Source organism: Amblyomma maculatum, chromosome 1 (genome assembly GCF_055883805.1).
Source record: "Amblyomma maculatum isolate TAMU_Amacu chromosome 1, ASM5588380v1, whole genome shotgun sequence".
Classification (NCBI taxonomy): domain Eukaryota; kingdom Metazoa; phylum Arthropoda; class Arachnida; order Ixodida; family Ixodidae; genus Amblyomma; species Amblyomma maculatum.
The window spans coordinates 279,781,328-279,794,995 of record NC_139344.1 but is presented as its reverse complement, the minus strand read 5'-3'; the positions used below and the strand labels follow the sequence as shown (position 1 = coordinate 279,794,995).

Sequence of the window (13,668 nt, the reverse complement as noted above, 5' to 3'; positions counted from 1 at the left end):
TCTGCATAAAATGATTGTCTTGAAGTAAATGTCTCACATTTGTGAAACTAGCTTCTGTATGTCAAGCTAATAAGTATACTGGAATCAAGCTTGCTGTTAGGCTAATTGAATAAATTCTTGACAAATAAAATAGCGCTAAAAAACAAATGATGGTTATTTGTAATGCAAATGCATATATACAAATCATTCTAATTGCCAGAATAACCACTTTCAGTGCCATTTTCAGGTCACAGCAGCTTATAGCGTCTAAATGAGCACTGGTACAGAGGTGATGAATATTACATTTAAGGTCTCATTCAGAGCATGCGGCTTGAAAAGTGGGGAAAAGCTGTGTTGTCCAGTGCAGCCTTTTAGGTATTCATACTCCTCTGCACTGCACTGCCGTGTGGCAACGAGTAATGTTCAGTTGCTCATTCTTGCGACCTTAAGCTACCATAACCATTGTGGTACGACGATACCATTGCACATGGTTTAGCCTTTCACAAGATAAATTTATTGAACAGCAAACATCGATAGCTAGTGGCCATCAATGAGGCGGAATATTTCGTAGCTTGGAATGTTGCCTGAAAGTTTCTGAAACATTACAATAGCTTTGCAGCAATATTGCACTAACGTTGTCATGGGAATGTTGCATGTGTGCAAATAAAAAGTTGTACCAATATTAAGAAAATGTTGCAGCCATGTTGCATTAATATCGTCTTCAGAAGTGGCTTAAACATTGACTAAAGGTTGTAACATTGGTGCAATGTTGCTTCAATGTTGTCTTATGTATGTTGCAGCAACGTGGCAAAAAGAGGACACTAGCCACGTTAAGGCAATGTTGAAAGCAAACATTGCGGCCACATTGAGGCAACAAAGTGTGCTACTAGGGATCTATCATAAAATTTATAGTGGGAGCTTTCCGTAAGCCAGCTTTATTTCCAATGCGAATGAAACAGGATTTTGTATGCGAAAGAGTTAGACCCAATTAGGAGGGAGGCGAAATGTACATCCAGCGCATTCTGGAGGGCCGCCTGATGGACAGACGTATCTGGGTGACAGCACCATAAGGTTATATCACCGGCATACGCAAGCACGCGTATAGTAGGGATAGCCTCTAGGGCTGGAACAAGTGGAATGAAGGCCACATTAAATAATGTAGGGGCGAGAACGGAGCCCTGGGGCACTCCTCTGTTTGAGGGGAAGTGACCAAAGGGCTTTCCATGGACACGCACACTGAACGTTCTATTTGTTAGAAAGGCGTGAATGGCGAGGAGAAACCTGTGAGGGAGACCAAGAGTTTGTAGGGAGGCAAGAATGGCTGAGTGAAGGATGTTATCATATGCCTTTGTTATATCTGTAGCGATCACAGTTCTAACAAGATGACTGTGCGGAGAGTGGTGAAGCACGTCAGCAGCCAAAGTAGCAAGACCGTCCTCCGTTCCTATTTGCGGGCGGAAGCCGCATAATGATACGAGCAGCATAATGATCTGCCTGGCGATGCAGAGCCCAAAGATTCAGGAGGTGGATGTCCGGGTTTGGCTCGTCTTCATTTAATGTGGTGGTAATCGTGTGGGACGCAAGAACAGCAGAGAGAGTAGACAATGCTGATGATGGGGTGAAATCAGATAAGCGATTGTCTGTGCGTACAGAGTCCCATGATGTTATTCGTACGCTACGGCGTATTTTACTTATCCGCGAAGGAGTGAAAGCGATAAAGATAGGACTGTGATCACTACCCCAGGTATCTGGTTCAACAGCCCAACGAGGACTACCAGGGCCTAACTAGTAATCACCAAGTCAAATCAGGTGAATAAGGCCCACCTCGTGGACGGGTAGATGTATGCGGGTGGTTTAAAAGATGAAAAGAATTATCTGAAAAGCTGCCCTGGATGTGTGCACCCCTGGGAGAATCCGATGGGTAACCCCACGAGGTGTGTGCGCCGTTGAAGTCTCCACCGACTAGAATAGGGATACGTGAGTAGGTAGGACGCAGAAAACGAACCCATCCAAGATTAGGAGATGCGGAACCAGGACGGCCATCAAAGGAAATTAGTATAAGTGGCGTGCGTACAGGCTTAACTAGGAGTGCTACCACCTCTTGGCGTGTGTTACACCACCGTGAAAGGTCGATCGGTGTGTGGGGAACTGAAGTGTGAATGTAAATTGCAGATTTACCTGGGCTGAGGGAAGAGGTGATACAACGGTGATCAGGAATGGAAGGTGAATGGTAAGCGCAGAATCCTGAAAGGCAAGGAAGTGAGTTATGCTCTTGAAGTAAGAAGGCCAACGCCTTTAGCTTTTTGTCGCAAAGACGGATGTTCACTTCGGAGGCCTTATTCGCAAAGCCTCGACAATTCCACTGCACCACCAGAGACAGTGCATTATCCATTGCGAGGCCGAAGAGCTTCTACGATGAGGGAGGTCACCTGCTCCATAAGGGCTAATATTTTATCCACTGTCGTGGTATTCGGGGTTAACGGGTTGTCTGCACGCGATTGTGGTTTAATGCTTATTGGAGGTGATTCATCTGAAATCTTATCACGAGGTATTATACTTCTTCGAGAGGGGTAAGAGCGACGCTGTTCTCGGAGCTGGGTGAGTTCGTCTAGATGTTGGCGAGCCTCTGCAATGGCATGATATATATAGCCAAGGCAGTAGAGCCAAAAACCTCTACCTCTACTAATGCTTGTTGAGGGCCTGGGTCGGCTGCTATTCCGGCAGTCAGAGAGACATATTCACTTGCCGAGGCTGTAGTGCATGCGAGAAAACCCCACTCATAAACAAAATTAACCAAGCATAGTGTGTGGAACATTTTACGTCATTCACATACAACTGTGGAAGCTCTCCATGCTTGAAATTTCCATGCTTGGTTCCCCAATACTGATTGCTGCATTATGTCGGCCAAATTAGGGAAGTACTAAAACAAAAGCTTTGTTTCATTGGCAGCTCTTGAAACCTCCAGAAGCTTCAGAATGTGAAACCATTATTTCTTCCACTCAAAGCTGGGAAGAGCATATAACTATTTTGCTATTGTGTACTCTGTGCTTGGGGTCTGGTTGGACAGAAAAACTAGACTGTACATTCAGGTGTTTCCAGTAGGCACATAGGCTGTTAAAGTACGCATACTGAAATGTGGGAATGTGTAACTTCTGCACTATATGCAGTGAGTTCAAGGTAAAGGAGTCAAGTACGAAAAGCCAGGCATAAAGTCAATTTGTCCTGTGGTTCTTCATAATGAAAACATCAATTGAAAGCAAGGTATCAACGCTTTTAGCACAGCTTTGCTACGAGCAGCAAGATAAACAGTCAGGCACAAGAAAATAGCCAAAGATAAAAGTGACTAGTCTTTATTATACAGCCATGAAAGAGCAAAGATTCTTGGAAATGGGAAACCGTTCTTGTACTGTAATTACACTTCATATTACTTTTTCCAGCAGAACTTTTGCAGCACATTTTTTACAGCATGTGATTAATCGACCTCCAAGCGAGGCTCATGCAGAGTAAGGAATAGTAAATTGTGACAAAATGCCTAGTACAGGCTGTAGAAATGAGCTTCAATAGACCTGTGGGAAAGTAACAGCAAGCTGTAAGAAAATGTATAGTAAAGAGCACAGAAATCTTGCCTTGGCAAGTTTCATAATTCGTATCCTTACAGACATAAAAGCTAGCTGCTAGCTAGGCAAGCCTTGCCTACCTTGCAGAATTTTGCACTTAATTCTTGAGATAGCCAATGACCCCCAGCGCCTTGTTTGGACAAATGAAAACAACACATAAACTTCACGTATGCAGCACCTTGCATTGCATTGATCACAGTAGCTTATATGTAGACATTCATTTAAATTTCGCATGCACGTTTAGCAGCACATAGGCCATTATAAAGCTGCTTTGCTGAACAGCAAAATTTGGTTTTATACCATGTATCTCTGCTGCCAGCTTTTCTATGTGCCGTACAATGAAAGATGAAAACTAGCTGGACAATGTTAGTGCTAGAATAGCAGCTTGGGCATGTTGGTTATGCATCTTGAGGTAACAGTGCGGAACACAGGACGGGAGCACAAGATTAGAGGACGACACAACGAGCGCTGACTTTCAACAACGTTTATTTTGGAAAACTCAGCGCTCGTTGTGTCGTCCTCTAATCTTGTGCTCCCGTCCTGTGTTCCGCGCTGTTACCTCAAAATGTTAGTGCAGTCCTGAATGTGAAGATTTTCCTGACTATCTGACCCAGAGCATATAAAAATACTGTTAATTTTTATCCCTGAAACAGTCTTTAACTGTCTCTCTTTCCACACAGGACAAGAATAAACTCCATAGCACCATGTAGTAGGTCTGCACATGCAAGCAGGAAACTATCCATCTGTTCGATCGTATTTGTCTGTGATTTTGTGCGTGCTCACGCTGATTGCTTGGCTAGTGAAATCGTGTTTCGTTGTCTGGAGTTAAATCAGCAAATCATTGCTTACACAACAATGTATCTGTTTTTGCATGGTTTCCTCACCAGTGACTGCAGACGAAAGGTGTAACGGCGCAAAGTTTTTCTTTTGCTGTAGCCGGTTATAATAATACTTTACTTTATTTAGCATTCAAGGCGGGTGGCCCAGGCGTGCATGGGTAGCGAGAGGCAGTGCTGCCCATACCAGGACGGCTTGCTGACCCTATTCGTAATCATTTCAAGTTTACATTGCATGTTTTCATGCTTACAGTTGTGAGCATGACACATCCGAGAAGCATGTACACTTCAGCATCAGTATAGCATCAGTAATAAAAAGGTAAAAACGGACTAACATTCTCTTCCGTCAAGCCTTGAGCGGGCCAAGGAGGCGGACCGTTAAAAACATGACTTTTACCTGTATTGTCGTAAAGCTTTAAAGAAAGCAACATTATAATACATGAAGGAAAGAAGCCAACAGTCGGCGAGGCCAAGGAAACCGTAGGGGATGTTACTTTATGTCCTTTTTTTTTAATGTTTACTTGGATAATCACAGAAATTAGTAATGTAATCTTGTTTATGGGAAAGATAATTAAACACAAAGTAGCAGAAAAAACAACGTGCCGATGGTGGGAACCGAACCGAACGTTATAATAGTTATTCAAACGTTTTAGTTGAACCTTCATGCCGCGAGGTGACGCCAGGCGTAGACAGGTAGAAATGGGAAAAGGTTAGAAATGGTAGGCGCTTAGATGATAGCCTGTTCGTGCTTACCCAATGCATCGAAATATCTAGAGTGGAAAATAGACCTTTGTATTTGGCCTTCTTGGACATAAACGGGGCGTACGACAACGTAAGCAGGGAACTCCTGTGGAACATATTAAAAGAAGAAGGTATTGGTTATGAGATAATAGAGTTCCTACAGGAAATATACCGGGATAACAAAGTAGAAATTACGCGGGAAGGGATAAGAAGTACGGAGGATGTCAAAGTATGCAAAGGATTAAGACAAGGCTGTCCTCTATCACCGGTGCTGTTCATGCTTTATATGATAAACCTGGAACGGAGGATACAAGACAGTAACCTAGGTTTTAACCTGTCATATACATTAGGTGGAAAGGCGGTAGAGCAGCGGCTCCCCGGTTTAATGTATGCAGACGATATTGTGCTGCTAGCTGAGAGTCTGGAAGAATTGCAAACTCTAGTTAAGTATTGCGGAGACGAAGGGGACGCTCTAGGCTTCAGTTTCAGCGCAGTTAAGTCGGGTCTGATGATTTTCAACGGCTCAACTGATCAGGGTCTTAAAATACAAGGCCTTGAAATACCTAGAGTAGCAGAATATAAATATTTGGGGGTATGGGTAAACGAAGGATTGGCATACATTGGAAAGCATGAGCAATCACTTAAGGCCAAAGGGCGAAGGAATGTCGGGATAATGAAGCATAAGGCATTGTGGGGATCGATACAATAGGTATGAGGTATTGAGGGGTATTTGGAAAGGAATTATGGTGCCCGGACTTACTTTCGGAAATGCGGTTTTGTGCCTAAAATCAGAGGTACAGTCGACATTAGAAACAAATCAGAGATCCTTTGGACGATTAGCACTAGGTGCCCACGGCAAAACTACAAATGAGGCGGTACAGGGAGATATGGGCTGGGCATCTTTCGAAGTACGGGAAGTTCAGATTAAAATATTATATGAGGAACGCCTGAGGAAATTGGACAGTAACAGATGGGCAGCTAAGGTATTTAAATACCTGTACCTAAAAAGCGTTGACTCACAATGGAGGAAAAGAACTAGGAAACTAACTAGTAAGTATGCTAGTAACAAGGACGGAGAAATAAAGAGCATTAAGCAACAGGTGAAAAACACAGAAGGTAAAAATTGGATAAATTCGATGGAAAAAAAAACAGAGTGGAATTATACCGCAAGTGGAAAATGCAGATCAGGAAGGAAGATTTCTTTGATAACTCAAGAGGCAGTGCCCTACTTTTTGAAGCTAGATCAGGGTGCCTTAGAACACGCAGCTACAAAAAGAAGTTTAATAATGGAGATGACGCATGTGCTGTATGTGGAAACTCCAGTGAAACAATTGACCATATTATACTCGAATGCAATGGTATCCATCCGGAAGTTGATGCAGGCGCAATCACTGTTCCTCCTGAAGCTCTGGGGTTTAGAGATAACAGTGGCCGGGTGAATAAGCCGGCGGTGGAAACTAGCAAAAAACGGCTGGAAGATTGGTTTGGTGGCTTAAAAGCAGAGAAGTGACATAATGTTAGTAATGTAGGAGCAAAATTTAATAAATAGAATGATGGTTTAGTTAACCATTCTAAATCAATAATTAAGATAAATGGAGAAAAATGAGCATGATAGCTACTGCTACCACCCCGTTTCAAAGGGGACGCTCCTATATTCCATCCATTTCATCCATCCATCCATGACGGTACAGTGTACAGTGGCTAGAGTGACGGTCTCGAGGCGCGCGCACTCTCCCTTCTCCCTCGAGACCGGCCGTGGCATGACGTGACCTCTATAAGTTCATAACGTTGTTGGCTAGGTGGGGGCTCGTGACTTCAGTGCGTGCCTGGTCTTTTTTTTTTAATGTCCTTTTGTTGTTTGCTGCTAACCGCCTCTGCTGTGATACCGCAAATGCTGCTGTAATACGTTGCTCCCTGCGTTATGCGCGAAATTTGAAGGTTGAGCCGCTACCTTTGAATTGGTGGGTGTTGATGGACACTGGATCTCAGCGTAATCACTGTAAACGTCAGTTTTCAGTTTTCAACGTGGCTTGCTGGCGCCTTTGCCGACACATTGAGCAAAGCAAGGTTGGTTTTAAGAAGAAAGGAAATGAGTAATGAAGTACTGACAGAAGCACAGAAGAGACTAATCGAAGAAAATAGGAAGAAAGCTCTCGCCCGCCGCGTCGAAAGACTTAAAGCTGCATCAGCATCTGGTCTGCTTACTGACACCTTGCGTTGTACACCGAGCCAACCTGCAAATGCAGAGCAGCGGCAGAAAAACGGCCAGAGTGGCGCACAATACTTGGGAAGTGTTTCGTGTCGAAATGAGTCGCCAAAAACGGCTTCAGCGAAACCATTGTCCGGATCATGCGTCGTCATTTCCAACGAAAGGTTCCTAGTGGATGCTCCGTACCACCAACAGATGATCGAAATATTTCGGACTATCCCGTCGCGAATGTACGATGCCGAGAAGAGACGCTGGAGCTTTCTTCTCACGTGCCACAACTCTTTAATGGATAAGCTCAAGTGCTTGAGGCCTGCAGTTCTCGTGGCCGAGATTCCTAGACACGTTCTAAAAGCGTTCACCGAAACGCCGGACACTTACGAGGTCAGCCTGGCCAACGTCGACTGCAAGCTTGAACAAGCACTTCTGCCGTTTCAAAAAGAAGGCGTTTGCACCGCCGTGCGGCGCAAAGGCCGCATCTTGATCGCTGATGACATGGGACTTGGAAAGACTATACAGGGCATCGGAATAGCTGCCTACTATAGAGAAGAATGGCCAGTGCTTGTAGTAACGCCATCCTCAGTACGGTTTGCTTGGAAAGAAGCCTTCCTGCGTTGGATGCCATCTCTGAGTGATGAGCAAGTGACTGTGTTAGTAACTGGCACTGATGATGTTGGCCTACTTCACCAAGTTATCATCACCAGTTATGACCTGCTTACCAAGAAAACTCAAGAACTTTGCAATAGATTTCAAGTTGTCATTCTTGACGAGAGCCACTTTATCAAAAACCCAAAGACGGCACGAACACAAGCCTGCCAGAAAGCCCTTTCCAAGGCCAAGAGAGTAGTCCTGCTGACTGGTACACCAGCACTGTCGAGGCCAATTGAACTATATACCCAGATATGTGCTGTGCAGCCTAAGTGTTTCCCTGGTATGCAAGAGTTTGGCATCCGTTATTGCAATGGACAGAAAAACCAGTGGGGATGGGACTTCTCTGGTTCGTCCAACATGCATGAGCTGCAGCTTTTTCTCGAGAGAACAGTAATGATACGAAGACTGAAGGCGGATGTGCTGTCACAGTTGCCAGCCAAACAAAGGCAAGTTGTGTTGCTAGATCCCTCTTACATGAAGTCAACGGATAAAGTATTGCAGCATATGGCTCGGGAAATGCACAACAACAAGCTTCAGGCTATGGAGAAAAGAGGAGTTTTGCTGGCCTATTTTCATGAAACTGGCATCCACAAAACCAAGGCTGTGTGCAAGTACATAGGGGACTTAGTGGAAGGTGAACACAAGTTTCTCTGCTTTGCTCACCACCAGGCAGTCTTGGACAGCATCTGTGACCTGCTTAAGAGAAAGAGCTGCAGTTACATTCGCATCGATGGCAAGACATCCGCCGAATTGCGCAAGCAACTCTGTGACAAATTCCAGTATGATGACACGTGCAAAGTGGCTGTGCTGAGCATCACAGCTGCTAATGCTGGCATAACACTGAGCTCTGCAAGCTTGGTCATCTTTGCGGAACTATTCTGGAATCCAGGCATACTCACCCAGGCAGAGGACAGGGTTCATCGAATTGGACAACAGAACTGTGTAGTTATTCAGTACCTTGTGGCAAAAGGGACTGCTGATGATTACATCTGGCCAATGGTGTGCAACAAACTGGAAACACTGGGCAAAGCAGGTCTGAGCAAAGACAGCTTTTATGATGTTGACCTAAAGGTCTCTGCTGATGCAAAGCAGCCGCTTTTGGAGGACTTTTATCCTGCTGATGAGTTTTGGGTAGATTTTATGGATGAAGGCAGCATTGATGACTGTTCTACTGCAAAAAAGACGAAGGTTTAGTGATGATGAGAAAAATGAAACAGCGCTAGGAAGATTGGACAAGTGAGCAGATGAACACTTGCACTTGTCCCATCTTCCTAGCGGTGTTTAATCCTTTTCGTCAACATATACCAACCAATCCGTATTCGCCCACATCAGTGACAATGCTTATTTTGCATGAAGATTTTTATTGCTAAACGAATGTACATTTCTTTAAACCCAGGAGGTCGAAATTTCCGGAGCCCTCCACTACACCGAGTCGCTTTGGTGCGTCAAATCTCGCAAACCAAACCAAACAATTTAGAAACTTTTGCAAAAGTGGCACAGCGCTGCACAAAAATGGAAACCAGATTCGGGGTCAAAGATAAATTCACACATTGTGTTTTCTAGTGTGACTCTCGCTTCAATACTAGAGAGTTTTCACTTCAGTTCGTGGATGCAAATAGTTTGAAAAATGCTGCACTATGTACAGGAACTTCCATGCTGTTACATAAAATTGTCTGCAAGATGCTGTTAATGCTTGCTTCGATAAGACCATTTGATAAGTTCTCTCACTTGAAACTACTAATTAAACTTCGTAGCATATTAAAAAATTCTATACTCTGTAACTGGTTTCAAGCATACCTGACATCTAGACACCAATATGTTGTTTATAGAAAACTTCTAAATTTTTGCCAGTTGAATCTGGGGTACCCCAAGGATCAGTATTGGGACCATTACTTTTTCTGATTTTTATTAATGACATTGTTGATGGTTGTGGCACAAAGCTCTGGTTATATGCTGACGACTGTGTATTGTATTCTGTTATTAATTCACATGAAGGTATGTTAAGTTGAACACTGACCTCAATCGGCTTCTGAAGTGGTGTGATACCTGACAGATGTGTGTAAACTATGCCAAAAGTGTTGTTTTAACTGTGACAAATAAGAAGCGTCTACTGACTTTTTGACTATCAGCTCACGGTAACCAACTTGTCCGAGCTTCTGAATATAAGTACCTAGGTCTTCACATAACTCACGATTTGCATTGGGACCATCATATTACACACATTGTTAATAAATTCATGACAAAATTACATTACTTGAAGCGATGTCTCCGTAACTCGTCAAAGGATTATGCTGCTAGCGTATAAATCTCTCGTGTTACTTCTTGAATACGGCAATATAATTTGGGATCCGTTTACTTTAGTCAGCATTAATAAAGTGGAAAGAGTACAAAAGAAAGCAGTCAGGTTTATCTTCAATCAATATGGCAAAATGTCGGTTACGGACTCGGGGATAGAGTAGGTTTGATTGCATTATCAAACAGAAATAAGATAGCATGCTTGCGTTTCCTGTTTAAAGTTGTAAAAGGCAAATTAAGTAGCAACACTCATGAATTTGTCACACTTTCTTCTGGTTACGCTACGAGACGCAGAAATCCTTTTACTTTGCTTCCTTTTCAAACGAAAAATGTAAGTATTCATTCTTCCCTCGTACGGTTGTAGAGTGGAACGGCCTCGATGGTGCGTGGTTTGAGGTGGAAGACATCCAGCAATTTCAGGCATTCATTGAACGTAGTGTGTGAAATTTAGTCATTGTCATTTACAGTCACTTTTTTGTTTTGTAATCCCATTCATGTGTCCACGGTTTCATGCATTTTGTTCTTTTAGACATTATTTTATTATTGTTTTTGCTATTTTGATGTTCACTGTTGACATTCCCACCCTGCCAAGACTCCTACCTTGGGGCTAGCATTATTGCAAATAGAGTGATAATGGCCCAAGACGCCTGTGCCTAACTGTGCAAGTTGAAGATATTGGGCTTTTTCATGGCACTGGATAGCAGTGTTTTCATAACATTGGGCAGCACATCCTACTTAGCAGCATTTTGAAGATGAAAACAGTTTTTAGGGGACGTTACATATGTTGCACATGAAGCCTTTCTGTGGTAGTCTGGAGTGGTTAAGAGCTCTCTTGGTGTGTACAATTTACTTGGCATTCTGACACCCCTACCACACAGGCACAAGTGCTATTTGCAGCCTCTACTAGTACATTCGACATAACCATGAGGATCTACGGACATGAACTCTGGCTAAGAAATGTGTACTCTAATTCCCATTTCTCATGCGTGCAACTTTGTTATAAGCAACCTGCTATTTAGTAGAAAATATTTTATTCATAAATTTCAGTCAGATAAGGCACATATAAGTTTTCGTCATGACCTTATGACTAACATAGTATACTCTCTGCTTCTGTGCTGGCATGCAAATTTATGGCTACTTTTTGGACTTGTCTTTCAAGAACAACAGTGTTTAGTATTACGTTTGGACAGTATTGACATTTTGTGCTCATGAGCACTGTTATAATCAGGCAAGATTTGACTGGCTTGCAGGTGTAATTGCGACATACCTATAACAACATTCGATCTGGACGTGTAGCGCTAACTGCAAAAAATAATGGTATCTAGACATTGCTTGAGCGCCTGATTTGGTTTGAGGGACATGAACGCCACAAGTGCATTTTCTTGTGCACGTGCGGCACAATGCTCCAATTTGGTCGTACTAAGGGTAGTCCTTGACCACGCAACAAAGCGTCTAGCACTCACGACACAACTTTGTGCAGCATATGTTCATACTGCTTCACAGTGCTTTGACTGATGAATAAGAACCTTCCGCTAGGCATGTAAAGATCCACTATGCTGCGCAGGAGGCCGATTTTAGCGTTTAGTTCTGCAGGTGTTAAGAAAATTATGTGCGAAGAAACGCTCTGAATGACCAGCTTTAAGCAGTAGCCAGCAAGACCGATGTTTTCTGTTTCGTCGCAGATGGCCACAAAGCAGCAATCGCCGAAAGAGTGCCACATAACAATGCAGTCGCCCACGTCGGTGTCGCTGAAGAATTGCCCTTTGCGCTCAGTCAGATGCATGGTGACGTCGCTGGACGAGCTTGATACTTCGGGCGGTGCGCTTTTCATCTCCTCTATCACATTTTGGTGAATACGTTTCAGGAGGTCTGACCGAGTCTTCTGTTCTTCATTCATTTCGCTTGGTCCCCTAACCGACTCGAGATCGCTGGAGTCGGCGGCACGGCTAGTAAGAGCAATATCACTAAGCCGTCGTGTGTCATTCCATCCGTAGAATGTCGAGTAGATAATCCCCGATGTTTTTTCCGACACCGATGCAATGAAAAATGCCAAAACCATGTTGGTTGTGACGACCGCACACTGCGAGCACTAGGACGAAATGGGCGTTTCTTGGGCAGTACAGTGTGTACGGCAGACTTTTTCTTTTGTACTCACGACGTAAAAGCAGTAAAAGGGCCTACAGCCTGGTAAATGCTGCAGCCGAAAAATGAGCAGCAGATAGCGCATGCCCAAAGTAGCCAAGTACCTTTTCACTTCGCGGATTTACCGCTCGGCGTCCCGCCACTCTTAGAAGGCATGATGATTTATTGACTATTACCTTTGTATCGGGTGGGCACCGTGTTGGTACCCCAGTCTTAAGAAAAGAAAAAAAAAAAACACAACAAAGAGAGAACAACACACACACACACACACACATCTAATAGACAAGCGTCATGTTTGTAAACAAAGGTAGCGCTGCGATCGGCAACGACATGGGGTGTAGGCAAAAGCGCGGCGTGCCTACACTCGCAAAGCGACGCTGCCTTCGAAACCAGTTTGGTTTGGTTTGGTTTGGTTTGTGGGGTTTAACGTCCCAAAGCGACTCAGGCTATGAGAGACGCCGTAGTGGAGGACTCCGGAAATTTCGACCACCTGGGGTTCTTTAACGTGCACTGACATCGCACAGTACACGGGCGCCTTGCTTTTCGCCTCCACCGAAAAGCGGCTGCCGAGGCCGGGATTCGATCCCGCGTCCTTGGGAACAGTAGTCGAGCGCCGTAACCACTGCGCCACCCCGGCGGGGCCGAAACCAGTTCGCGCGTGCGAATATATTGAAACGTAAGCTTCGCTTATACGTATAAATAGCTTGGTTTATGCCTGGAGAGTATTTCCGCACATTATCAGCCGATTACAGCTAGAATTACTTGGCGAAGAGCGCTGCATTGGCTTCCTTCTCCGTGGCCTCAACAGCGCGCGGCTGCGGTACGTAGGCGACCGCCGTGAGTGATTAAGTTAAATAAAAACGAGAAAGCGCAATGTATAAGAAAGACTAATAGTCAACCCTGTTCAACTCCCAGGCCTATTCCTATCGCATGCAAGGAGGACGACAATATGAATGACTGGAAGTGTGTTTTTCATATGACGAATCTATTGACTGCCTTTCTGTAATTGCTTCAAGCACTCACTTTAAAGAACAATATTATCGGCAACTATATGTAGTAAACTAGAAATCACATTTCTAGCTCACTTTACCGGCAACTTAGGTCATAGAATTTCGTATCTAAAAAGAAGAACTCAATTTTTTAGATCTTTTTAACATGTTGGCAAAGTGCACTGCCAACTTGTTTTCGCCTGCCCGATAAA

At 44.0% G+C, this 13,668-nt stretch overlaps 2 protein-coding genes across 2 annotated transcripts; one reads left to right on the top strand and one right to left on the bottom strand.

Annotated features, from left to right (window-relative positions):
- Positions 1-6,899: 6,899 nt before the first annotated feature.
- Marcal1 (SWI/SNF-related matrix-associated actin-dependent regulator of chromatin subfamily A-like protein 1) lies at positions 6,900-10,292 on the top strand. Its single transcript, XM_084591425.1, has one exon. The coding sequence runs from the start codon at positions 7,263-7,265 to the stop codon at positions 9,222-9,224; it is 1,962 nt and encodes a 653-aa protein (XP_084447551.1). The 5' UTR covers positions 6,900-7,262; the 3' UTR covers positions 9,225-10,292.
- A 1,048-nt stretch (positions 10,293-11,340) lies between these two features.
- On the bottom strand, positions 11,341-12,694 carry LOC146206658 (uncharacterized). Its single transcript, XM_084591426.1, has one exon. It carries the CDS (start codon positions 12,382-12,384, stop codon positions 11,785-11,787), a length of 600 nt encoding a protein of 199 aa, XP_084447552.1. The 5' UTR covers positions 12,385-12,694; the 3' UTR covers positions 11,341-11,784.
- Between the last annotated feature and the right edge of the window lie 974 nt (positions 12,695-13,668).

Bases quoted from the DNA above. Each gene is read 5' to 3' on its own strand.
- LOC146206658 (XM_084591426.1), bottom strand. From the start codon at position 12,384: ATGGTTTTGGCATTTTTCATTGCATCGGTGTCGGAAAAAACATCGGGG.
- Marcal1 (XM_084591425.1), top strand. From the start codon at position 7,263: ATGAGTAATGAAGTACTGACAGAAGCACAGAAGAGACTAATCGAAGAA.